At 46.2% G+C, this 25765-nt stretch overlaps 1 protein-coding gene across 3 annotated transcripts in view; it reads left to right on the forward strand.

Moving 5' to 3' along the window:
* The window catches only part of MAP3K19 (mitogen-activated protein kinase kinase kinase 19), a 38808-nt gene extending 16388 nt beyond the window's left edge, over positions 1 to 22420 (forward strand). For all 3 annotated transcript variants that reach the window (XM_084796089.1, XM_084796090.1, XM_084796091.1), the window contains 9 exons: positions 270 to 382; positions 4587 to 4677; positions 5753 to 5825; positions 7027 to 7265; positions 8533 to 8576; positions 13013 to 15400; positions 17402 to 17551; positions 20218 to 20915; positions 21801 to 22420. In XM_084796089.1, the coding sequence (XP_084652215.1) occupies positions 270 to 382; positions 4587 to 4677; positions 5753 to 5825; positions 7027 to 7265; positions 8533 to 8576; positions 13013 to 15400; positions 17402 to 17551; positions 20218 to 20915; positions 21801 to 21867 (3863 nt within the window). In that variant the 3' untranslated portion in view covers positions 21868 to 22420. The remainder of the gene's footprint in view (positions 1 to 269; positions 383 to 4586; positions 4678 to 5752; positions 5826 to 7026; positions 7266 to 8532; positions 8577 to 13012; positions 15401 to 17401; positions 17552 to 20217; positions 20916 to 21800) is intronic.
* Positions 22421 to 25765: the final 3345 nt, after the last annotated feature.

Genomic DNA, 25765 nt, shown 5'->3' on the forward strand with positions numbered 1-25765 from the left:
CCTCTCCCTCCCTCCCTCCCTCTCTCTCTCTCTCCCCCTTTTCCTCTCCTCCCTCCCTCCCTCTCCTCCTCCCCTCCCCCCCTCCCTCCCTCCCTCTCCTCCTCCCCTCCCCCCTCCCTCCCTCCCCTTTTGTTTTCTTTTATTTTTTGAGATAGGACTGCTATGTGTTTCTGTGGCTGTCCTGGAACTCTCTTTGTAGACCAGGCTGGCCTCGAATCTCACCTGACTGCTGAATCTCACCAAAGCACAATGTTGTTTCTTCTTGACAGAGAGACACGCTGAGTCACTGCTCGACGTTTGTCATGAGACAAGCTCCACTCCGATGGACGTAGCAGTTCCCAGAACTGAAACCCTCATCTTGCAGAGCCTCAGCAGCAGTGAGGTAGGAGGGCACACACAAAGAAACAGGCTAAAGAAAAACACGCAACAACAACAACAACAACAACAACAAAGCCAGAGGATGGAGAGATGGCTAGGCAGTAAAGAATGTGCACAGCATTTGCGGAGGATGCAGGTTCCGCACCCAGCACTTACCTGCTAACACACAACCAGCTATAACTCAGTTTTAAGGAATCTAATACCCTCTCTGACCTCCACAGACACCAGGCATGCAGGCAGTGCATGTAAAAAAAAATTTATGTAGATAAAATCAGAAGAATAAATCTTTTAAAAATACAGTAAAAAAAAAAACCCCAAAACAGAAGTGAAATGTCTGATCCACCTACTACTTTATTTAAACTGCTTCAGAGTTTTGTAATAATCATACATAAATATAATTTATATAAGTATCACTATTATATATATTTATATATGGGCTTATTTTTGTTTTTGTTTTTCAAAACAGGGTTTCTCTGTGTAGCCTTGGCTGTCCTGAACTCACACTGTAAACCAGGTTGGCTTCTAACTCACAGAAATCCGCTTGCCTCTACCTCCCCCAGTGCTAGGATCAAAGGCGTGCTCCACCATGCCCAGGTCATGATATAATTTTGAGGCAGAACTTACTCTGTAGTGCAAACTAGTCTTAAACTCCTATGTTAGCTCCCCAGGATCACATAGTATGTAAGACCACCAGGTGATTGATTATAGCATTAATATAATCATTTTAAAATGTAAACTAGGGGCTGGAAAGATGACTTAGTAGTTAAGAGCACCAACTGCTCTTCCCAAAGGCTTGGATTTGATTCCTGCTCCCCACATGGGAGGTCACTACCATCTATGATGCCAGTACCAGGAGATTTGACATCCTTTCTGTCCTCAGCTCGGGTTGCATGCCTGTGGTAGACATGCATGTGGACAAAACACTCATCTACATATTTTTAAAATGTAAATTAGCTAGTTAATTTGGAGTACGTCTTCATTTCCACTATTACAACAAAATCCGAACGTTGAGTGGCTTATAAACAACAGAAGTTTAAGCCAGGCAATGGTGGCACAGGCCTTTAATCCCAGCACTTGGGAGATGAGGCAGGTGGTTCTCTGTGAGTTCAAGGCCATTCTGGTCTGTATAGCAAGTTCCAGAGCAGCCAAGGCTACACAGAAAAACCCTGTCTCAAAAAAAAAAAAAGCTAACAAACAAACAAATAAACAAAAAAGCCCAGAAATTTATTTCTCAGCTCTAGAGACTAAAGGTTTAGAATAGAATGCCATTGTGTGACTTTTCCTGGGGAGATATAACTGTCTGTCAGGGAAGGATGACAGACCAAAGAAAAGATTCCACTCACAGCCAGCTTGGTGGAGTGGTGAGTTTATTGGGGTTATTTATAGGGTCATGGGTGAGGGGCTGTATACAGGAGCATGGGTGGGCGCCTCAAAGGCAGTGGGATCACCAAAGAACACATGGGTGAGAAATCCAGGAAAGCTGTATCCATGAAACTCATGATCAATTGGTAACTCAATTAAAACATCCTCTCTGTCTCTCTGTCTCTGTCTCTGTATCTGTCTCTGTCTCTGTCTTTCTCTCTCTCTCTCTCTTTCTCTTTCTCTCTCTCCTTTTATGAGCTTCCTGAATCTTAGGATCTCCCTCCTCCTGGACGGAGAGAGTGTTTCAATTTGGAGGCCGTGTTACACGCATGTTGGAAATCTTTTGGTTGATTCCTCTGGCTCTCTGATGTCTTGAAAAAGGTCTCTAAGCCCCCGCTGCAGGCTCCACTCTCATGAACTAATTACCTCCTAATGGTTCTTGTTCCTGCTACCCTCACCCTGAAACTTAGGACTCAAACACAGGCGTTCAATCAGCTCAGGACTTGTGTGTCTAGATCACACCAGGCAGGTGGAGTTTTATCTGTACTAAATTCCATGTCATATGACTCCATTGATTTTTAAACAGTTTTTATTTTTTTGTTTCATTAATATTTTCCTTTAAGTGTAGGATCATTTTCATTTCCCCATATTTTTACCTTTGAATTAAATTTATTTATTTATGGGGAGTGGAACTCAGATGCATATTACAGTGCACATGAAAGTCAGAAGACAACTTTTTTGGGGTCAGCTCTCTCTATATATCATGTGGGTCCCGGGATCAAACCCGGCTCACCATTCTTGGCAGTAAGTGGCTTTCCACACAGAGAAATAAGTCATCCTTGATATGCCAGTGGTGTTTGTAAGAACTCTGCTCCCAGCCTGGTTGCCTGGGCTTCACACTGTCCCCACCCTTCTTTCTCTCAGGTTTTAGAATCTTCTGGCCGTTGAAGTGTTTTGGAAGTTTACAAAGCTAGAGTTACAGGACTTAGTTATAGAGCTGAGGTCTTGATGTGCCCTTTACATTTAAAAAACTATTTATTTTTGAGACAGGCCCCATGCATGCCGGGCTGGCTTCAAACTCCCTGCTCAGCCAAGAATGACCTTGAACTCAGATCCCTCTGCCTCTGCTTCCCACGCACTGAGGTCACCGGGATGTCCCACCATGCCCAGTTTTTGGTTTGTTTGTTTTCTTCTTCATTTTTTGGTTTGTTCGTTGGTTTTTGAGATAGAGTTCCTCTCTGTAGCCCTGGCTGTCAAGGAACTTGATCTGTAAGCCAGGCTGGCCTTGAACTCAGAGATCTGCCTGCCCCTGACTCCCGAGTGCTAGAATCAGAGGCATAAGCTATCGCTGCCTAGTTTTATATGGTGCTGGGGACACTGAGCTATACCCCCATCCTGGTTGTAGACATTTAAAAACAAAAAAATCAACAATAACAGCTTCCATTAAAGGAGAACATCAGCCATAGTGCTGCACACCTGTAATCCCAGCACTCAGGGAGGCAGAGACAGCCAGATCTCTGTGAGTTAGGGGCCAGCCTGGTCTACAAGAGTCCAGGACGGCCAAGGCTACACAGAGAGACCCTGTCTTGAAAAATAAAACAAAGAATATCACCAATGATGACTCTAAGGCAAAATGCTTCAGCAGGTAAAGGTGCTTAGCACCAACCCTGGCTACCTAAGTTCAATCCCAGGGACCCATGTGGTACAAGTAGAAAACTGAATCCCACAAGCAGCTATCTGGTCAGGTTTCTCTGTGTATCAAGCCTTGGATGTCCTGGACTCACTTTGTAGACCAGGCTGGTCTTGAACTCACAGAGATCCATCTGCCTGCCTCTGACTCTCCAGTGCTGGGATTAAAGGCGTGTACCAACACACCCGGCTTCAATAAAAGTGCTCCTAAAAACACAATGACTTCTATCATACTAAGGAAACATTTCCCTTTGAAGAGTTCTTAGTACTTTTTATGAGCCAAGTAGGCTTTCAAACATAAGATTATTTTTTTAGAGGGCCTGAAGGAAGTAAATTTGAGAATTTGTGCCCCATGATTAGATCAGAAAGTGGTCCTAGAGAAAACTGCAATCAGCTTTGCTGCTCCTGCCTCTGTCTGAGGTTCTATCTGCAGCTTCCCCGGGAGCAGGGGTTTCTTCTGAGATGCCCCAGGGAAGAGCTGTGGAAAGGATGCTGCTCCTCTGGGATTGCTTCCTTGTTATGGTGGCTGAGGGATTCTTTCCACTCACCTGCGCGCACGGAATTTGTAGCAGCTTAGCGCCCGGGATGCTGAACCCACGAAGTAGAAAATACCGAGGGTCTCTGTCCTTGTGATTTCAGCTTTGGTCTTCAGTTTTCATTATACAATTAGTAACCTCTGTTCCTGGGGGCTGAACCTTCCTCATTGTTTCAGCCCCAAATATTTTATCCCATCTAGAAGGAATCCAGTGTCAAACGTTAGCCTTGGAAAGTCAGCAATCGCCCTGCCAACAAAATAGTATGTTGAGTCACCGTTTGACTGTTTAAATTTTAAGTAAAGTGTGTGTGCATTTGCACACACGTGTATATGTGTACATGTATGTGGAGGCCAGAGGCCAACCTTGCCTGTGTTGCTCAGGAGCCTATCATGTTTTGGCTTTTGCTTGGGACAGGGTCTCTTGTTTTTTTTACCTGGAGTGCCAGGCTGGCTGACCCCAGGTACCCCCACATGCTCCTGCCTCCTACACATGTGTGCCACAAAACCACACTTTTTAATGTGGACGGTGGGCACGGAACGCAGGTGCCCATGCTTGTGCGGCAAGGGTTTCACTGAGCATGTCCCCAGAGCCTTTCTGAGCTTTTGTTCTGTGATCTTATAGGACTTTGACCTTGAAGATGACTTCAGCCCGACCTTATTGGCTGGGGAAGGAGGAGCTCACAGCGGTGAAGACTGGTCCCCAAGGACAGAAGGTATCCGCTTCCGCCCATGACTTGTCCCTAAGGATGGCACTGATGATTTGGGGTTCTCTCAGAATTTCAGAAGTGTATGGTGCAACTTTGAAAACAACAGACAAATGAAGAGAACAAAAACTAGGGCTGGAGAGCCATCCCACTGGTAAAGGGCTTGCTTTACAGACCTAAGGACCTGAATTTGAGCTCACATAAAGATGCTGGGTGTAGTGGTGTGTGGGTCTAATCCCAGTGCCCTAGGCTACCTGGTGAGTTTCAAGCCAGTGAGAGACCCTGTGCTCAAAAAAAAAAAAAAAAACCCACACACACACAATCAAAACACACAAACAAAAAACCCAGATGGACAGTGCCTGAGGAATGATGCTCTGGCTTCTTGTGTATACTCGCACATGAACACGAGAAGGGGAGGGGACACACAACTCTGTGACATAGGTGTTGTCTTCATACTCATGGTAGGACTTCTTATCTCCAAACACACACACACACACACACACACACACACACACACACACACACACACACATATGTGAATATACACACACCTCAGCCCATATGTGGAAGTCAAAAGATAACTTGCCAGAGCCAGACCTTTCCTTCTGCCTTGTGGGTCCTGAAGATGACACTCAGCTCACTAGGGGTGATGCCCGTTCCTTCCTATTGAGCCATCCTACCCTGACTCTGGAAATTACCTTAAAACCAACCCTTTGATATTGTGACATGACACTGCCACCCCCGAAGTTCCCACTCAAGAACAGTGCACTCTAGTTACACACACAGACACACACACACACACACACACACACACACACACACACATACTTTCATGATATTTTAACAAGTACATAATTTTGTGTTGGGCCACATTCACCATTCTCCTTAGCCGCAGGGGGCCATGGGCTAGAGGCCGGCCTACTTCATACGACATGTAAACGGTGGGGAAAATGGCTAAGCCCATCCCTAGCCAAGATCTGTTCTATAATCATGCAGAACAGACTTGCCTAAGTGGACTCAATTGTTCTCCCTCATCCACTGGAGGTTCCTTATTTTCTTCTACTCCTGACATGACTTTCCACAGGTGTTGAGATCATTGTGACATTTCCACCAGATCCTCCCCATGAAGCAAGCCAAGAAGATTTGAAAGAAATCAAGTAAGGAATATCCTCCCATGTACTGGATTTTAATCTAACTAGAAAATATGACATTTGTGTAGCAACGGATACTATGAGGTGTGTGGGCCATATGGCATCTGTCGCAATGCCAGAGCTCAGCTAGAAAGAACACTTTCTGTGCAAGCATAAGGATCAGAGTTCAAATCCCCGGCATCTATGTAAAGTGCTTTGTATGGGTATGCCTGTGCGTATAACCTTGGAAAAGTGGAGACAGGAGGATTGCTGGGTCTTGCTGGCGGCCAGCCTACCAGAAGGTAAGAGTGGGACACCCAGTACCCTCCACTGGCCTCCACGTCAGTGTACATAAGCAAATGCACCTGCACACAGTGGGGTAACACACAGAAACACACAGAGACACACACAGAGAGACAGACAGAGACACACACAGAGACAGACACACACAGAGAGACAGACAGACAGACACACACAGAGACAGACAGACAGACAGACCGACACGTACATGTACACACACGCATACACACACACACACACACACACACACACACACACACACACACACACACATACATGAAACAGGCCTGAAGGTCTGATTTGAATCCAGGGCCATAGCACATCTGCAATGCTCCAGAAAAATGCTATACAAAATGTGGTTCTGTAGTTTCATGACCAGTACAAATATTGTTAGTACAGAACGGAACATGAGGGTGAGCATTGCAAAGCTGTAATTTGGTAGCACAATCTTTTGTCCATTGATCAGATGATGAAAAAAATGGCCAAATGAATCTTCACCCCTCACCCTGCGGAAAATGGAAGTCCAGACGTATTCTCTCTCTTCTGCTCAGTTATTGGCTGATCAGCTTTATTGACAAATCAGAATAAATGAGGAGCAATGTTTACATAAACTTGAGACAGGAGGTTCTTAGAATAAACATTACAGCGCCATGTCCCAGATTGCAACCACATATGGGGGCAGAGAAATCAGCATTTGAATACCACAAGGATAACCTTTATATAGTTCAACGTAACATTATGCCAACAGGGTAGTGTTGGGTTCCAAAACCCCCTTCCAGGGCATTCTCCCAGTGAATTAATTTCTTTCCATTATGTGCCACCTCTGCCAATACTATCATATGCTAGGGACCAAATTTTTAACACCGAGGGACCATCTGAGATCTGAACTATACCAGAAAATGAGTTGTTTCCATCTCTGCCCTTTCAGTCAGGTGGCTTCAGGACATCGGGAGTGGGGACAAACGTATCCCGTCTCTCCACCAAATGACGTGGAGACGGCAGGCTTCACGGTAAAAATGTTAACCACATGGCCCCCACTTCCGAAGACAGCAGGAAGTTCTGAGGACCTCTCGGGTATGAACGTGGCTCTGTTACCACCCAGCCCTGGCCCTGCAGCCAGAGAGGAGGCTCCTCATGCTGTGAAAGTGCAGCAAAGAAAGCCTGACGGTGAGTCAAGCGGTTGTTTAAGTACTTACTTGTAAAGGTGCCGTACAGCTATGTACTGTATGGCGAACACACTCCCCCGCATGCTCTCGGTCTTCTCGCCCCTCCCCCATCCTAATAGCGCCCATTGTTCCCTAACCAATTTCACTTTTCTGTTCATGCCATATTTACATATGTGATTTTATGTGTCTCTATTAAAAATCTAGAAACCACCGATAAGAGAAAACATTTTTTATTTAATTAATTTATTCAGATTACATCTCAATTGTTATCCCATCCTTTGTATCCTCCCGTTCCTCCCTCCCTCCCGCTTTCACCCTATTCCCCTCCTCTGAGAAAACACATCAAGTTGAGCATTTAATTCTACAGTGGCACTGGAGAGATAACTCAGTCAGTAAAGTGCTTTGCAAGCACAATGATCTGAATTCGGTTCCCCAGAACCCATGTTAGGAAGGGGGGGAAAAAGCCAGATATGATGGCATGTGCTTGTCACCACAGCCCAGGGGTGGCTGATTCTGGAAGATTTCCTGGGGTTCACTGGCCGGAAGCCAACTTGACAAGTTCCAGACTAGTGAGGGGTCTTGTTTCAAAACCTGGGATTAAAGGTAGGACAATGGTGCTTACATGTTCGTGTGCGTCCTCTGACTGCTACAAACATCATGGAATAAAGATGTCTTCGCCTCTGTGCACGCACACATGCACACACAGGTGCACTAATTGTAGTAATAATAATGATGACAGTAATGAGGGCATCTTGAACAAATGACTGAAGAAGAGGGAATTCATTCTATGTGTGTTTCGGGGAGGAGTATTTCATGGACAGGAGGGGAAAAAAAAAAGCTAGTGTAGGAGCTGGCAGGTGACCAAGTTGGTAGACTGTTTACTTAGCATATATGAAGCCCTGGCTTTGGTTCCCAGCACTGAATTGGGCATAAAATCACATATCTGTAATCCTAACCCTCAAAAGGTGGAGGCAGGGGGGTTGGAAGTTCAAGGTCACCCTTGGCTACCTAGGGGATTCAAGGGAAGCCTACAGAAAGAAGACCAGGACTCAAAAACAAATGAACAAACAAACCCACAACATCCCCTTCCGGTGATTTTGGACTGAGGTTCTCTGAAATCCTTCCATTGCCACTGCGTATACTTCACAGGGGTAAAAACATATTTTGAAATAATTTCCCACATATTTTAGTATTGACATTGCTCCATCCACGAACTCTCCATGCCACTACTAAGACTACCAATTCCTGTTCATTTGTTTGTTTTATAGAATTTCCTACCTCTGACATGAGATACAGTAGCCGAAGAAATGAGGTAAGATGGGTTCCCTTATTTTTGGCTTAATTAAAAATCAACAACGACAGTGGTGGCACATGCCTCAGGAAGATCTCTGCAAATTCAAGGGCAGCCTGGTCTATAGAATAGGTTCCAGAATGGCCAGGGCTACACAGGAAAACCCTGTCTCAACCAAAACAAAATCAAAAACAAAACAAAACAACCCATCACCAGCAAGTTCCCAAAAACTCTCCAGAGTCAAATCTCCAGAAATAATATTGTGGAGAAGAAGAAAAATTGATGACTATTTGATGGAGAAGCCAATTATTCCTGGGGAAATCATCCTTTGCACTGTTGAGTTGCTTCTCTGGGCGGTCTCCTGCCCCTTGGGTGTGAGTTAGACAGGTCTCTTAGTTTTCTTTCATTCAATTCTTTGTCTGTTTCTTTGTTTCTTTATGTGTTTAAGTTTTGGCAACAGGGTCTCACTATGTAACCCTGGCTGGGCTTGAATTAATATAGAACGGGTTCTGCCTGCCTCTGTCTCCCAAGTGCCGGGATTGAAGGTGTGAGCCACCATACTACTCACCTCTTTTTTAAATTTTTTTTTGGTTTTTCGAGACAGGGTCTCTCTGTGTTAGCCTTGGCTGTCCTGGACTCGCTTTGTAGACCAGGCTGGCCTCGAACTCACAGTGATCCACCTGCCTCTGCCTCCTGAGTGCTAGGTTTACTCACCTCTTATGTTTGTCCAAATCCCAGGTAATTCTTTGCAATTCACCTCCCACCCCCATGGGTGGAGAGTTTTTCCTGCTTCTGTAATTTAAAAGTAGAGCTTCTGGAAAGATACTTGTCATTCTTTGGTTTTCTCAGCTCTCTTGGCCTTCAGTGCCCTAGGCAACATAGAAACACCTGCGCACACTTATGCATCAACACACGAGTGACATGAATGACACCTGTACACGTCTGTGCCACATGTATGACACCTGTGCAGACCTGTGCACCCGCAGAAGTGCTATCTGTGCACACCTGTGCATCAGCACGTGGGTGACACCTGTGCACACCTGCGCACCTGCAGGAGTGCTATCTGTGCACACCTGTGCATCAGCACGTGGGTGACACCTGTGCACTTGTTTCCCAGGCACTGTCCCCATTGCTTTTTGAGAAAGAGTCTCTCACTGGCCAATCACACTAGGCTAATCATCCAGCAGACTCCAGGGATCCGTCTGTTTTACTTCCCCAATGCAGGGATTCCAAACTTGTTCCACCACAGCTAGCTTTTTAAATGTGTGTGGGGGAGTGGGGGGGCGGGGGGGCACTTAACTCAGGTGTTTTTACTCGCAAGGCAAGTACTTTACTGACTGAGCCGCCTCATCATTCTTCATTTCCCGTTTTTGAGAAATGGGAAAGAAATTCAGGCAATAAGACTGAGGGAGCTATGTATCCCCTAATACCAGAGTTTCTAGTATCTGGATTTTTTCCCCCTTCTTACTAGCACTTAGCTGGCAAGTGAAAATACAAATTATAGCTCCCAGTCACTATGCATAATATTCATGTCTATAAATAATCTTATATGATTATGTACAGAGTCTGTATACATAAGAAAAGGCCACAGAGAAGAAACAAAACAAAACCTCATGCACTTAAGGACTTTACAGCACAAAGTTGAATGCTATCCTTTGCATTACACTGCCCTCTAGAGGTTAGTACTAATTAAAACTAGCTGAAGTTGAAATAGTTGGGAGGGCAAAGGCAATGAGAAACTATTGAGAAGTCTGGAGAGCTGGCTCAGTGTTTAAGAGCACCAGTTCCAGGTGACCCAACAAACACCATGGTACATATCCATACATGCAGGCAAAACACCCGTACACATTAAAAAAAAAAAACTATATATATATATATATATATATATATATATATATATATATATATATATATATACACAAAGCTATTGAGGTTTTACTTGTTTTTGTTTGTTTGTTTGTTTTGAGATCGATCGCCACACAGTTCAGGCTGGCGTCAAGCTTGCTGTGTAGCTGAGGATGACCTCGATTTCCTGATCCTTTGCCCTCCACCTCCAGAGTCCGGGGATCAGAGGCATGCACTACCACATCCAGCCTATGGGCTGCTGGGGATTGGATCCAGGGCTTTCGGCATTCTAGGCAAACAGTAGCAACTGAGCGCCTACAAAGCCCTCAGTGTGACTAAGCCATTCCCAACGACAGGATTCAGCCAAACAGCGATGAGTGCCCCCAGCCCCAGATGGGCCCTGAAAGTGCACAGAAGAACAAGTTTAAATGGCTCTCTAGAGGAATTGAAACATTTTAACCAATCCTATGGAAACAGAAAGGAAAGAGAAATAAAATATTTCTCATCTTGAAATTTAACACTTAAGCTGCGCATGGTGGCCCACACTTTAATATGATCACTTGGGCTGAAGAAGCAGTTGGATCTCTGAATTTGATTGAGGCGCACGCCTTTAGTCCTAGCACTCAGCAGGCAGAGGCAGGTGGATCTCTGAGTTCTGGGCCAGCCTGGTCTACAGAGTGAGTTCCAGGACAGCCAAGGCTACACACAGAAACCCTGTCTTAAAAAATCAAAGAAAATCAAGCAAGCAAACAAACAAACAAACAAACAAAAAAACAAAACCAAACAAACACCCACATAAACACTGTGTATAACCATGAGTATTGACATATACATTTTAGCTTAAATTTTTTTTAAACATTTGGTAAATATGAGAACTTGTCTGCATGTATGTCTGCACACCAGGTCCTCTGGAACTGGCTTTACAGGCAGCCATGAGCTGCCCAACAAGGATGCTGTGAACCAAACTTAGGTCCTTAACTTCTGAGCCATCACTACAACACCTAATTATTAATCTGGGCTAGAGAGATGGCTCAGAGGTTAAGTCTGCTCTTCCAGAAGCCCTGACTTCAATTCCCAGCAACCACGACTGTATATGTATTAATAAATACACCTTTTTAAAAAAAAAAAAGTCACTTAATCTTGGTTCTGAAAAGGTACTGAGAATGATATTTTAGTTATTTTGTACTGTTTCACTCCCTTGCCTCCATTTTTAGTGCTGGGGAATCCAACTTAGAGCTTCATCATGTATGCTAACATATGCTGTACCGCTGAGCCAGGCCTTGAGACTTATTTTTAACTTACCTGTTTTCAGTGTGTGTGTGTAAGAGAGAGAGGGGGGTAGGGAGAGAGAACAATTTGGGAGAGTCAGCTCTTTCCTTCCACCATGTGGGTCCCCAGGAATGAAAGTTAGGTCTTTAGGCTTGGTGGCAGCTGCCTTTATCTGCTAAGCCATCTTGCTGCTCCTGATTTAGGTTTTTGGGCTTTTTTTCTTTTTGTGGTTTTTTGTTTTTTGTTTGTTTGTTTGTTTTTTCTGAGACAGGGTTTCTCTGTGTAACAAGAGCCCTGGCTGTACTGGAACTCACTTTGTAGACCAGGCTGGCCTCGAACTTACAGAGATCTTCCTGCCTCTTACTCTTGAGTGCTGGGATTAAAGGAGTGCACCACTGCACCTGGTTTTATTTTATTTCTGCTATGTATGTATGTATGTATGTATGTATGTATGTATGTATATATGTATGTATGCATGCATGTGCTTATGGGCAAGTTCTCTCACCCAGGCTGTGCAGTCTATGACCTTACACGTCTGATCCTCCTGTCTCTACCTCCCTAGCATGGGGATTACAGGTGTATACATGGTACCCAGCTGAGGATCAAACCAAGGTGACAAGCACTCTACTAACTGGCTCCATCACCAGTTCCAGATTGTGGTTTTAACAATTGGGATCTTTCAGGCCTGTTGACATATTGATGCAGCTAAGTGGTAGAGCACTTGCCCAGTGTGCACAGGCCCTGGGTTTGATCTCTGTCTTAGTTAAGGTTCTATTGCTGTAAAGAGACATCATGACCATGGCAAATCTCCTAAAGGAAAATATTTAATTTGGGTTGGTTTACAGAGGTTTAGTCTATTATTATTATGGCAGGAAACATCGGAGCAAGCAGGCAGACATGGTGCTGGAGAAGGAGCTATGCCTCGATCCACAGGCAGCAAAAGGAGAGTGTGAGCCACTCTGGGCATAGCTTGAGCCTATGAGACCTCAAAGCCTGCCTCTACAGTGACACATTTTCTCCAACAAGGCCACGTCTACTCCAACAGGCACACCTCCTAATAGTGTCACTCTCTATAGGCCAAGCATTCAAACCTATGAGTCTGTGCGGCCATTCCTGTTCAGACCACCACAATCTCCACTGGCACTCTGGACACAGGGGCAGGTAGATCTCTGAGTTCAAGGCCAGCCTGGTCTACAGAGAAAATTCCAGGCCAGCCAGGGCTACACAGGGAAACCCTGTCTTGAAAAACCAAACTAAACCAAACCCCAAACCAAACAAACAGAAAAACAGTGAACATGGTGCTTAGATGTTTTTATGTATTCATTGTTTTCTTTCTCTTGTAGTTCCCTCTGCCACCACTGTCACTCTTGCCCATGAGATCTTGTGTCTTCGATATGGAAAAAAGCCACAAATTCCCAACACACAGGGAGAGAAAAGTCCTGAGCCCCACCCTCTCTACACATAAGCTCCTGGAGCCTCTTAGCCAATCAGCTGAGTTTACATCATCAAAGACCCATCAAGGAGTCATGTGGGAAGGACCAGCAGAGCAGACCCTCAGGGTTTCTGACAGTGCCATTTGGTCTAGAAACATGTGCTCTTTCCGGAAGGTGAACCATCCCAGAAAACAGGGGGGAGTGGCCGAGAGTTGGCCATCCCAGGAAATGGAAGGATGGGGCAAAACCGAAACCTCTTGCTTTCCAGAAGGGCCATCTTTGGTTTCCTATGAGAGCGACAAGGAGGACAATACTCACACAGACAGGGAAAAGGATAGTGAAGTGAGAAAAGGGGGCGAGGACTCCCAATATCTTTCACCAAGAAAAAAAGAGGGTTCTGCGGCCAGAGCGTTTGAACAAGATTCAGAAGTTGAATGCCCCACTCTCAGCAAGCTCCAGGAAGCCCCGAGTTCAGCGATCACTCCAGCTGAGGGGAAAGAGATCCGAAATGAGAAAGTTCCTGATTCCAAAAGCAATTCTGTACATAAAGCTGGAGAGATGGAACCAGACGCGGTGTTGGAAGAGGTTAGGGCTCTTAAGATCACTCCCAGTGTGAACTCGGAAGAGCTCCTGGAAGGCCATAGAGACATGGGACAGAACGGAAAAGGACCAGTAGAGGAAGCAACCCAACCAGAAGTGACTGGGGTCATGCCACTTATCCACATTACATTCCCTGGAGAGGGGACACCCAAGGGACCAGCTAGAAGCAAACCAAACCTCCAAAAGAGAAAGCACATGGCGCAGAACAGCAGTAACCTCAACATACTCGCTCAGCAAGAACACAAAAAAGTCCAGACAACCACTCACAGAAGCAAGCTGGATTCAAGGACCAAGGCCAGAAACAGACCACCTCCTAATCTTACAGTTCCCATCCAAGCTTCCATTAAACCCAGCATGCACAAAAACAGCGTCAAGACTCAAGTTTTCCCTGCTTTGGAACACATGGACCCCCGACCTCATCTGTCACCCAAGTTTCAAAGGAGAGCGCCTCTGACAGAAAAGAAGAAACCTAAAAAGCAAGCATTCCCTCGAATCTGTAAAAGCTCGGGCATAAAAAAGCCAGGCGCTCCCCTCTCGGTTGAAACAGCAGATCCAAGACAGCATTTCCTGGATCTGAAGTACAGCGACATGTTCCGAGAAATCAACTCAGCATCCAACGGACCAGGGATCTATGAGATGTTTGGAACTCCTATTTATAGTCACATCCGAGAGGCAGAAAGGCACGAACACAGATTTAACCGTGAGGTATGCACAGCTCCATCTGGCCGATGTGTCGTCACGAAATGTCAGTCTTCCCAAAGTGACAGAAGCAGCCATGGCAGAGCAAGGCTTCTTCAGAAGAGACCACACGTTAAACCCCCACAGCCTTCGCTGGGTCTCAAGCAAAAGCACAGGGGGTTAATTTCTAAAGAAAAGGGTGGCAAGGCTATGGGTAGCCACACAGAGGATGCTGTTTCAGAACCAGATTGGCAGATCAAACCTTCCGGAAATAATTTTCTGTCTTCCAAAGATGCAGCTCGTCTCACGAACTTGTCTCTGATCCCCGAGCAGTCCTCAGAACAGAAGGAGAGCCCCGCTGTCTCCGATCTATGCATTGTGGAGGAAATCTTCCCAGACGGGTGTGCTGAGGAAGAGGACAGTCTTAAGGATGGCATTCTTTCCCAAAGCCTCCGAGATCTGAAAGAGCTTGAAGGACCGCATCACCAAACCCCGCTTGTCCCTTCCGAAGACAGCTGGGCTGTGCTCAGGGAGCAGAGTTCAGGCAAGCGCGTGTCGCCAAAAATGCAGTATGTAGACTCTCTTGACAAACTCGGTGCTGACCAGATGTTCATGGGTTCCCTAGAGTTTGATAGCCTTTCAGATAAGCCTGAGACACTTGTGAGCTTTTCGAATTTCCCTTTCCAGGAGAATCCAGAAAGTGCGCCCTCCCCTACAGAGCCACACTGGACACACTCTTTGGATCAGGATAGCTTAGAAAATAACTCTGTCACATATCAAACACTGGGAAAGATTTCCCAAGAAATCTTAGACCCAGGAAAGAATGAAGAACTGACAGATGAGTTACTAGGCTGTCTAGTTGAAGAGCTGTTAGCGCTTGACGAGAAAGATAACAGCTCTTGCCAAATAATGACAAATGAGGCGGACGCCAAAAACCGGAATCTTGTCTTCAGTAGGAGAGGTAATGCCATCGGTACCATCGAAGAGTTGGACAGACAGACAACAAATGTCAAACTACAGGTTGGTCCGGTTAGAATCAGAGGTGCACTGGGACCTTAGAGACAATCTGGTTCAAAAACCTTTTTTTGTTTTGTTTTGTTTTGTTTTGTTTTTCTAGACAGGGTTTCTCTGTGTAGCCTTGGCTGTCCTGGGCTCCCTTTGTAGACCAGGCTGGCCTCGAACTCACAGAGATCTGCCTGCCTCCGCCTCCCAAATGCTGGGATTAAAGGTACGTGCTACCACACCTGGCCAAAACCCTTATTTTTAATTAAATGTAGTGTGTGTGTGTGTGTGTGTGTGTGTGTGTGTGTGTGTGTGTGTGTGACACATATGATATAGCAGAGAGGTGGAGGTCAGAGGATACCTATTGGGTATCTTTGGTACCCTCCTTCTACCATCTCAGCTCCTGGGGTCAGACTTAGATTGTCAGGCTTGGTGCCTCCTCCCACTGGATCAGTGGTCCTCAGCCTTCCTAATGCTGCGACCCTTTAATTCAGTTCCCCATGTGGTGACCTCCAACCATAAAATTATTTCATTTGTTTGTTTGGTGTTTTGAGAGGGTTTCTCTGTGTAGCCCTGGTTGTCCTGGAACTAGCTCTGAAGACCAGGCTGGCCTTGAACTCATAGATATCTGCCAGCCTTTGCCTCCCAAGTGCTGGAATTAAAGATGTGCCCACCATCACCTGGCTCGACAATACTTCATAACTGTAATTTTGTTATTGTTGTGAATTGTAATGTAAATATCTGATATGCAGGATACCTGATTTATGCTCCCAATGGGGGTCATGACCCACAAGTTGAGAACCACTGCTGAGTCTTTATTTATGTACCTAAAATCTTTATTTTTCAAACAAGGAATTATAAACACTAAATAGTAATTTCTTCAAGGTCTTGTGGTTTGTTAGGCAAAGTTGGGATCCAGGTCTCTTGATTTCCAGGCTATGATTCTTTACTATGCTCTTTTAATTCTTTGAGACAAGGTAGCCCAGACTGGCCTTGAACTCCTATGTAGCCAAGGATGACCTTTGAACTTCCAATCCTCCTGTTTTTGCCAGGTGTATATAGTGCTGTGGATGGAACCCAAGGCTTTGTGAATGCAAAGCAGGCACTCTAGCTACTGAGCCGAATCCTCAGGGCTCACACTGTGATCTGGAATTTAGCTAGTTTGATTCTCTAGTTTCAGGTTACCTGGAGCAAATTAATAAGGCAAAACTATTTAAGTTGGTCAGTATTTTGTTCAATGCTGACATTTTCAATCACTGGCAGATAATTTTCAATGATCACCAGTTACAGGCAAAGCTTGGCAGGCAGCTCCAGAACCTCACAATTGCTTTACCAAAAAGAAAAGCCAAAAACCAAAAACCAAAACCAAACAAAGCTCATGATGTTTGAAGTAAGTTTATGATTTTGTGTTGGACCACATATACTCATAGCTACCCTAGGCTGCATGCAGGTGTCCTGGGCTGCATGCAGGTGTCCTCGGCTGCATGCAGGTGTCCTGGGCTGCATGCAGGTGCTCTGGGCTGCATGCAGGTGTCCTGGGCTGCATGCAGGTGCTCTGGGCTGCATGCAGGTGTCCTGGGCTGCATGCAGGTGCTCTGGGCTGCATGCAGGTGTCCTGGGCTGCATGCAGGTGCTCTGGGCTGCATGCAGGTGTCCTGGGCTGCACACATGTAGGTGTCCTGGGCTGCAGGTGTCCTGAGCTTCATGCAGGTGTCCTGGGTGTCCTGGGTGTCCTGGGCTGCATACAGGTTATCTGGGCTGCATGTAGGTATGGTGGCACATTGTAATCACAGCACTTGGGACATAAAGGAAGTAGGGCCAGAAGTTTCAGGTCATCCTTGGTTTCATAGTAAGTTGGAGGTCAGCCTGGGCTACCTGATACCTTATCTCAAAAAAGGAGGAGGAGGAGGAGGAGGAGGAGGAGGAGGAGGAGGAGGAGAGAAGGCAGATCTCTTATGTTCTCAACTCTCCACAACAAATCAGAGTTTAATGGTGATTATTTCCCCCTCATTTCCCCAGCGGTGTATTAATGGATTCAGGATATATGACAAGGAAGAAAACTTTCTTAACTCAAACGAAAAGAAGACACTTTCTGACAAGAGTTTAAAACACGAAGAGGCTATATTCTGGACCAAGGGTGAGATCCTTGGGAGAGGAGCCTATGGCACAGTAAGTCAGCCTTGAACCCCGAGATGCTAGGATTCTTCGCCTGTCATGACCTCTCTTCCCTACTGTCTGTACTTAGAACATTTGCAGATGGATCACAGAGGAAACCCAAACTTGCTTTAGGCGTAGGATGTTTCTTGTTTTATGCATTCGAAAGGCGTGGAGATGGTTTGATGTTGGCACAGGTGGTTTTAGAGACTTAGCCATTTCCTCAAGATCTGCTGTCTTCCAGGCCCCCCCGGGCTCCTGCTCTCAGGCAGTGACCCATTGCACTCTACCCTCTCCTCACTCCCAGCTCATGCCCTGTAGTAGCTACCTTTCTCATCACTTCCATAAGACACCTGACAGGCAACTTACAGAAACAATGGTTTATTCTGGCTCACAGTTTGAGGTCACACAGTCCATCCTGGTGGGAAGGCACGGGAGCAGGAGTGTGAGGCAGCTGCTCACACGGCATCCGGAGTCGGGAAGAAGAGAGATGAGCGCTCATACGTAGCTCACTTTCTTGTTTTCCACTCAGTCCAGGCCCCCCAGCTCATGGAATGGTGCTGCCCACATTTAGGGTAGGTCTTCCTACCTCAGTTAACTTAATTTAGAGATTCTCTCACATGCCCAGATGTGTGTGTCTCCTAGATGGATCTAGATTCTGTCAAGTTGACAGTCAGTACTAACCATCATTCTGAGCCATGGAGGATGGGGTTATCTTACCCTCCAGAGGCTCAAAATAGCACTGGAATCGAGGGTGCTTTCTACTCAGGGGCAAACTCAAATGCTGTTCTTTGTGTCCTGTGAATTGCATAAGGGACCCCCCTAAAGTTTTGGTGGTCTAAAGAGTATTTGAATAGACAGCTGAAGAAAAGACTGACCTTAGCAGGCTTTTAACCAGCACTCAGGAGGCAGAAACAAGAGGATCTCGGTAAGGTCTAGTCCAGCCTGGTCTACAGAGGTAGTTCCAGGACAGCCAGGGCTACACAGAGAAACACTGTCTTGAAAAACAAACAACAATAACAAAGACTGGCCTTGAGACAGACCGGAGCCTCTAAGACTTAAGGAGTCTCTTGGCGAAAGCCAGAAGAAGGTAAGACAAAACAAAAACTCGGCGCACATTACAGGGTGATTGGTGGCTCTGCCTCCACTTTCTGGAGAACTTTAGGTCTGAGTTGGCCCCGAGGAGCTTTCCCAGACCAGCATCTGATATTCTCTTCAGAGAAATGTGTGAGGCAAATGTTGTGTCAGTTTTATAGATAAGAAAAGGGAGGCAGAGGCAGGCAGATCCCTGTGAGTTCGAGGCCAGCCTGGTCTACATAGCGAGTGTAGAGCAGCCAAGAGTGTTACACAGATAAACCCTGTCTTGAAAAACAAAACAAAACAACAAAACAAAAAAAGAAAAGAAAAGAAAAGAAAACCAGGAAAAGGAATAAAAGATCATACATAGGGGGCTAGAGGAATGGCTCAGTTCATAAAGCACCTGTTCTGCAACCATGAGGACCTGAGTTCGATCCTTACCACCTCTATAGAGACTAGGTGCTGTAGCATGCACCTGAAATCCCAGCACAGGGGACAAAAAGATAGGAGGGTCCCCAGGGCTCAGAGGCTTAGCTAGTTGGAGACCTCTAAGTTTAAAGAGAGACTCTGTCTCGAAGAAGGAGCAACAACTGAGAAAGAAATCCAAAGTTCATCTCTGGCTTCCATGTGCACACGGCTACACACATAGATCTTACGTCTACTGGGTGCAGTGATACAGGAGAAGGCAGAAGGATTGGGAGCTCAGGGTTATCTTCAGCTGCAAAGTAATTTGGGGGCATCCTGAGCTACATGAGATGGGGGTCTTAAAACAAACAAACAAACAAACAAACAAGAGAAGGGCTGGAGAGATGGCTTATCAGTTAAAAGCACTCCCTGCTTTTCTAGGAGTCTTGAGCTCCCTTCCTTGCCCCTATCCACACAGGGCAGCTTATAACCACATATAAGCCCAGCTCTCGGTGATCCAACACCCTCTTCTGGCCAGACACATACAAGGAGATACATCTAAATAACATACATACGTAATTACATAAATAAAAGTAAGAATATAATTTCAGACAGTGTAGCCCTGGCTGACCTGGCACTGTGTAGACCAGGCTGTCCTGGAACTGACAGAGACCTCCCTGTTCCTGCCTTCCATGTGCTGAGATAAAGTCATGTGCCAAGATGCCCAGCTTAAACAAAACAAGACAAAACAAACAAACAAAAATGAGAAGCAAGGGGAAAAACCATATAACTTGGTGGCTGGGGGAATGATGAGGCCAGAGTTTGTGTTGATAAAATCATGTGACAATAATTCAGTTATGTCATCTATTCATGCTTGTCCATCACTGTCTAGGCTCCCTTGAATGCAAGAGTTTGCATAACTATGTGTCATTCAGTTGGCGATGGACTGATTCAGAGGACAAAAGGTGTTTGGGAAGTGGAGGAAAGACACCTTTGTTTGTTTGTTTTTCTTTTCGAGACAGGGTTTCTCTGTGTTAGCCTTGGCTGTCCTGGACTTGCTTTGTAGACCAGGCTGGCCTCAAACATGTAGCGATCTACCTGCCTCTGCCTCCCGAGTGCTGGGATTAAAGGAGTGCGTGACCGTTTTTGAACATGTTATTCTACCCTAAATTTAACAGTATGTGTTGGCTTGTTTGTAGGTATACTGTGGGCTTACTAGCCTAGGGCAGCTAATAGCTGTAAAGCAGGTGGCCCTGGATACTTCTGATAAGTTGGCTACTGAGAAGGAGTACCGGAAACTGCAGGAGGAAGTGGATTTGCTGAAGGCACTGAAGCATGTAAACATAGTGGCCTATCTAGGGACATGCTTGGAGGAGGACACCGTGAGCATCTTCATGGAATTTGTCCCCGGCGGCTCCATCTCTAGTATTATAAACCGTTTCGGGCCACTGCCCGAGACGGTGTTCTGTAAATACACAAGGCAGATTCTGCAAGGTGTTGCTTATCTCCACGAGAACTGTGTCGTCCATCGAGATATCAAGGGAAACAACGTCATGCTTATGCCAACTGGCGTAATAAAGCTAATCGACTTCGGCTGCGCCAAGCGTTTGGCCTGGGCAGGCTTCAATGGTACCCACAGTGACATGCTGAAGTCCATGCGTGGAACTCCATACTGGATGGCCCCTGAGGTCATCAACGAGTCTGGCTATGGAAGGAAATCGGATATATGGAGCATTGGCTGCACCGTGTTTGAGATGGCTACAGGGAAGCCTCCTCTGGCGTCCATGGATAGGATGGCAGCCATGTTTTACATCGGAGCCCACAGAGGCCTAATGCCTCCTCTACCTGACCGATTCTCAGAACCTGCTGCAGACTTTGTGCGCTTGTGCCTGACCAGGTAAGAACATCGAAGAAGGAGGAGATGCCCAGAGACCCGAAGCAGCTATTCCCTTTATTATGTACGGCCCAGTCAAAGGGCTGTGTCAGGAGCTGGAGATGCAGCTAAGCAGATAGAGTGTTTGCCCTGGGTCAGTCTCCAGCACAGCATAAACAGGGCGTGCTGGATGCCTGTAGCCTCAGCGCTCAGGAGTTCAAGGTCAGCATGGGATACAAGAAATCCTGTCTCAACAAACAGATACATCCAAATAGTATAAATACCCACTCTTTTTTGTTGTTGTTGTTTGTTTGTGGTTTTTTTTTCTGAGACAGGGTTTCTCTGTGTAGCCTTGGCTGTCTTAGACTCGCTTTGTAGACCAGGCTCTGGCCTCGAACTCACAGTGATCCACCTGCCTCTGCCTCCTGAGTGCTGTGTGTGTGTGTGTGTGTGTGTGTGTGTGTGTGTGTGTGTGTTGCACATGTACAGATGCTGAAGGAGACTAGAAGAGGGCATCAGATTTCCTAGCATTGGAGTTACAGGTGGTTGTGACCCACCCAACATGGGTACCAGGAACTGAAGCATAGTCCTTTTGCAAAGGCAATTACTTTTCCTTCCTTCCTTCCGTCATTCCTTCCTTCCTTCCTTCCTTCCTTCCTTCCCTTTTTGGTTTTTTGAGACAGGGTTTCTATGTGTATGTAGCCTCGGCTGTCCAGGAATCACTCTGTAGACCAGCCTGGCCTCAAACTCACAGAGATCCACCTGCCTCTGCCTCCCAAGTGTTAGGATTAAAGGCGTGCACCACCACTGCCCTGCTTGTGTCTCCATCTTCAGTCTGCACCCAAGTCAAGGAGGTCTTGGTAGTGGTCACACGACTGTGTTCTGCTTCTAACCTGTTTTCTCCCTTAGGGACCAGCACGAGAGACCTACTGCTCTCCAGCTCCTGACACACTCTTTCCTGAAGAGAAGCCAGTAACCACACAGCAACGCCCCACTCCAGACTCCCAGCGCCCTGCTTTGCAGTGGGAAAGGATGGCTGAGGGACCTGCTCCATTTAGCCAGATCCCGCAGCACTATTGGAAAGTTTTAGTTACATACTGACCTTAAATTTCAGGCCTGACTGTCTTATGTGCATGAGAAGAAAAATTTCAAAATATTAAAAAAAATACCCAAAGCCCCATTCCAGTGTTTACAGTTTTGATTGCCCCAAATCTCTATTTTATATACTTCTATTAATTTTTTTAAAAAGTTTTTTGAGATAGGGTTTTTCTGTGTAGCCTTGGCTGTCCTGGACTCACTTTATAGACCAGACTGGCCTCGAACTCACAGCGATCTGCCTGCCTCTGCCTCCCAAGACTTCTATTAAGTTTTTTGACACAGAGTCTCGCTACATGGCCCTGGCTGTCCTGGAACTATATAGACCAGGCTGGCCTCGAACTCACAGAGATCTGCCTGCCTCTCTATCTCAGAGTGTTGGGATTAAAGATGTGCGCTACCACATCCAGCTTAGTTTAATAGTTTAAAATAAATAGCACACATATTTTGCCTGATGATATAGTGGTTTCTTTGTGTGTGTGCTTATTTGTGTGCACATGTGTAAATCAGAGGTTGACATCTGGCTTCTTCCTCTGTTGTCCACTTTACTTAAAAAAATTTATTTATTTATTTATTATTATGTACACAGTGCTCTGCCTTCATGTACACCTGCACACCAGAAGAGGGCATTAGATCACATTATAGATGGTTGTGAACCACCATGTGGTTCCTGGGGATTGAACTCAGGACCTTTGGAAGAGCAGGTGGTGCTCTTAACCACTGAGCCATCTCTCCAGCCCTCACTTTACTTTTTGAGACAGAGTCTCTTCACTGAACCTGGAGCTCACCCATTGGCTAAGCTGGCTGGCCAGCAAGCCCCAGGGACCCTCCTGTCTCCACCTTTCTAGTGATTTTCTTAAAAAAGATTTCTTTTTATGTGTGTCTGAGTGTGTATATATGCATACCATGTGAGTGCAGGTGTCCATAGAGGCGAAGTGACATCAGATGCCTCGAAACTGGAGTCCCAGGTAGTTGTGAGCCACGCGACTGACGTGGGTAGCCGGAACTGCACCCAGATCCTTTGCAAGAGCAGCTATGTGCTGAGCCGCCCTTCCAGGTCCTCCCCAGCGATTTTCAGCACAGGCGTCAGGGACTGAATTCAGGTCCTCAAGCTCGTGCACCGAGATCTTTAAGCATGGAGTTATCTCCTCAGCCAAGCATGGCTTAATTCTTGCCCCTCCCCCCCCCCAAAAAAAATCTAGATGAAGTGGGGAGGAGAGGGTGAGAAACCTCAGGGACTGCTGTGAAGGTGTAACTAACCACCTGGCAGAAATGTGTGTGTGTGTGTGTGTGTGTGTGTGTGTGTGCGCGCGCGCGCGCGCGCGCTGAATCTCACGATAACCTTAGAATCCAGGACCCCTGGACACAAAACAAGAGGAGCTGCAGGCCGTATATTCTTTCTGCCCCTGAAAGCAGAAATCTTCACGCAGCTGGGGAGCTGGCTACAGAGCTTCACTGCTCAGCCTGCCTGCTTTTCAGAGTTCTAGTTTTGTTTTTGTTTTTGTTTTTTAATGTAACTTTTAGGCTCGAGAGATGGCTCAGAACTAAAAAGCACTTTTACATAGGTAAAAAAAAAAAATCAGTGTTAAAAAAAAAACTCACCAAATTTTCTTCTGCTTGTTTTGTTTGTTTTGTTGAGACAGGGCTTCTCTGTGTAGCCCTGGCTGTCCTAACTAGGAACTTGCTCTGTGGACCAGGCTGGCTTTGAACTCAAGAGATTTACCCGCCTCTGCCTCATGAGAGCTGGGATTAAAGGCTGTACCACCACCGCCCAGCTTGTATTCTTGTTAATACACCCGATGCTTTCTCGCTGTTTCTCTGAAGATGCTCCCCTGTACTACCCCCGCCCCCCTCCGGACTGGCTAGATTGATGTCAATCTGATACAAACTAGAATCATCTGAGGAAGAATCTCAACTGAGAAAATGCCTCAAGACTGGTGTGTAGGCCAGTCTGTAAGGTGTTTTCTTAGTGATGGACGTGGGAGGGTCCCTCTGATTGTGGGTGGTGCCACCCCAGGAGTGGTGGTCCAAGGTGCTATATGAAAGCAGGCTGAGCAAGGAAGATAGCGGAGCTCCTCTACGGCCTGTGCATCAACTGCCTCCAGGTTCCTGCCCTCCTTGTGTTCCTGACTTCCCTCGGTGAAGGACTGTGACACAGCACTATAAGCAGAAAGAAACCCCTTCTTCTTAAGTTGCTGTTGTCACGGTGTTTTATGACAGCAGTAGAGACTCCTGTGACGACAGCTGCTTGCCCACCCCACACCCAACTGTAAAGGCATGACTTTCTCTTTCCCTGTCTCCCTCCTCCCCGTAGCTGCTGAGGTCTACTGTTTCCCTGCCCGGCTGGTTCTCTTTCAAACTCCTAATGGTCTTAGACTGTTTTTTAAAAAAATGCTCAAATACTTTATCAATTTAAGGTGTGGTCATAAACTTCAGGCTGCTTTCCCGATGGTTTCCTAGTCACCTGATTTGACAAGTTCCTTCAGTGAGTCAGTTCACACTCGCAGGGAGAAGTAGCTGAGCTGGGGGCACAGAACCTAGATCTGCTCCGGGGACAGTCAGCACAGCATGTAAGCTTGTTACAGGTCTTTTGGTTACTTTGCTTGACGTCATCTGCACTGCGGTTATTCCACTATTGGCTTTTTTTTTTTTTTGGGAGGGGGGGCGGGTTTCTCTGTGTGGCCCTGGCTGTCCTGGAACTTGCTCTGTAGACCATACTGGCCTCAAACTTAGGAGAGAGCCACCTGCCTCTGCCTCCTGTGTGCATGTGTCACTACCATCTGACTCAAGTCTTTTCATTTCTAAACACTGTGAAAAGTTGTCAAGATTATAAGCCCTTTTACATTGGTAGGCTATTTTTGATGTTTTGTCTACTAAACTTTACAACTATTGCTAAAAAACTGTACTTTCAGTTGGTGTGGTGATGCACTTCTTTAATCCCAGTACTTGGGAGGTAGAGGCAGGCGGATCACTGTGAGTTCAAAGCCAGCCTGGTCTACAAAGTGAGTCCAGGACAGCCGAGGCTACACAGAGAAACCCTGCTCAAAAAGCAAAAAACAAAAAACACAAAAAACAAAAAACAAAAAACCAAAACCAAACAAACCAAACAATAGAAAAGTAATTTTGCAAAAGTTGGATTTCCAGAATTCATTTAAATCTGGAAGTTTGAATTTTGCAGTAACTAATTAGTTCTGTTCAAGCCTGTTAAAACACTGGGGAAGGGGTGGGGTGCAAGAAGACTACAGCAAAATGAATTGGCTAATAAGTATAGCCCACATCTGTTGATGTAGAATATTGGACAGTTTCAGATGAAAAACCCTCAGCAGAGTTTGGTAGGGCTGGGGAAAAGGCTCCAATGGGCAAGGTGCTTGCTATGCAAGCATGAAGAATTTGGATAGCCAGCACCCAGATAAAAAAGCCAGGCAAGGTGGCATGCACTCTCACCCCGTGCTGAGGCAGGGCAAGGTGGCATGCACTCTCACCCCCGTGCTGAGGCAGGGCAAGGTGGCATGCACTCTCACCCCCGTGCTGAGGCAGGGCAGGTGGCATGCACTCTCACCCCTGTTTGAGACACAGCAAGGTGGCATGCACTCTCACCCCTGTTTGAGACACAGCAAGGTGGCATGCACTCTCACCCCCGTGCTGAGGCAGGGCAAGGTGGCATGCACTCTCACCCCTGGCTGAGACACAGCAAGGTGGCATGCACTCTCACCCCTGGCTGAGACACAGCAAGGTGGCATGCACTCTCACCCCCGTGCTGAGGCAGGGCAAGGTGGCAT

The sequence above is a fragment of the Acomys minous genome (assembly GCF_964271855.1).
Source record: "Acomys minous genome assembly, chromosome: 1".
Taxonomy (NCBI): Eukaryota; Metazoa; Chordata; class Mammalia; order Rodentia; family Muridae; genus Acomys; species Acomys minous.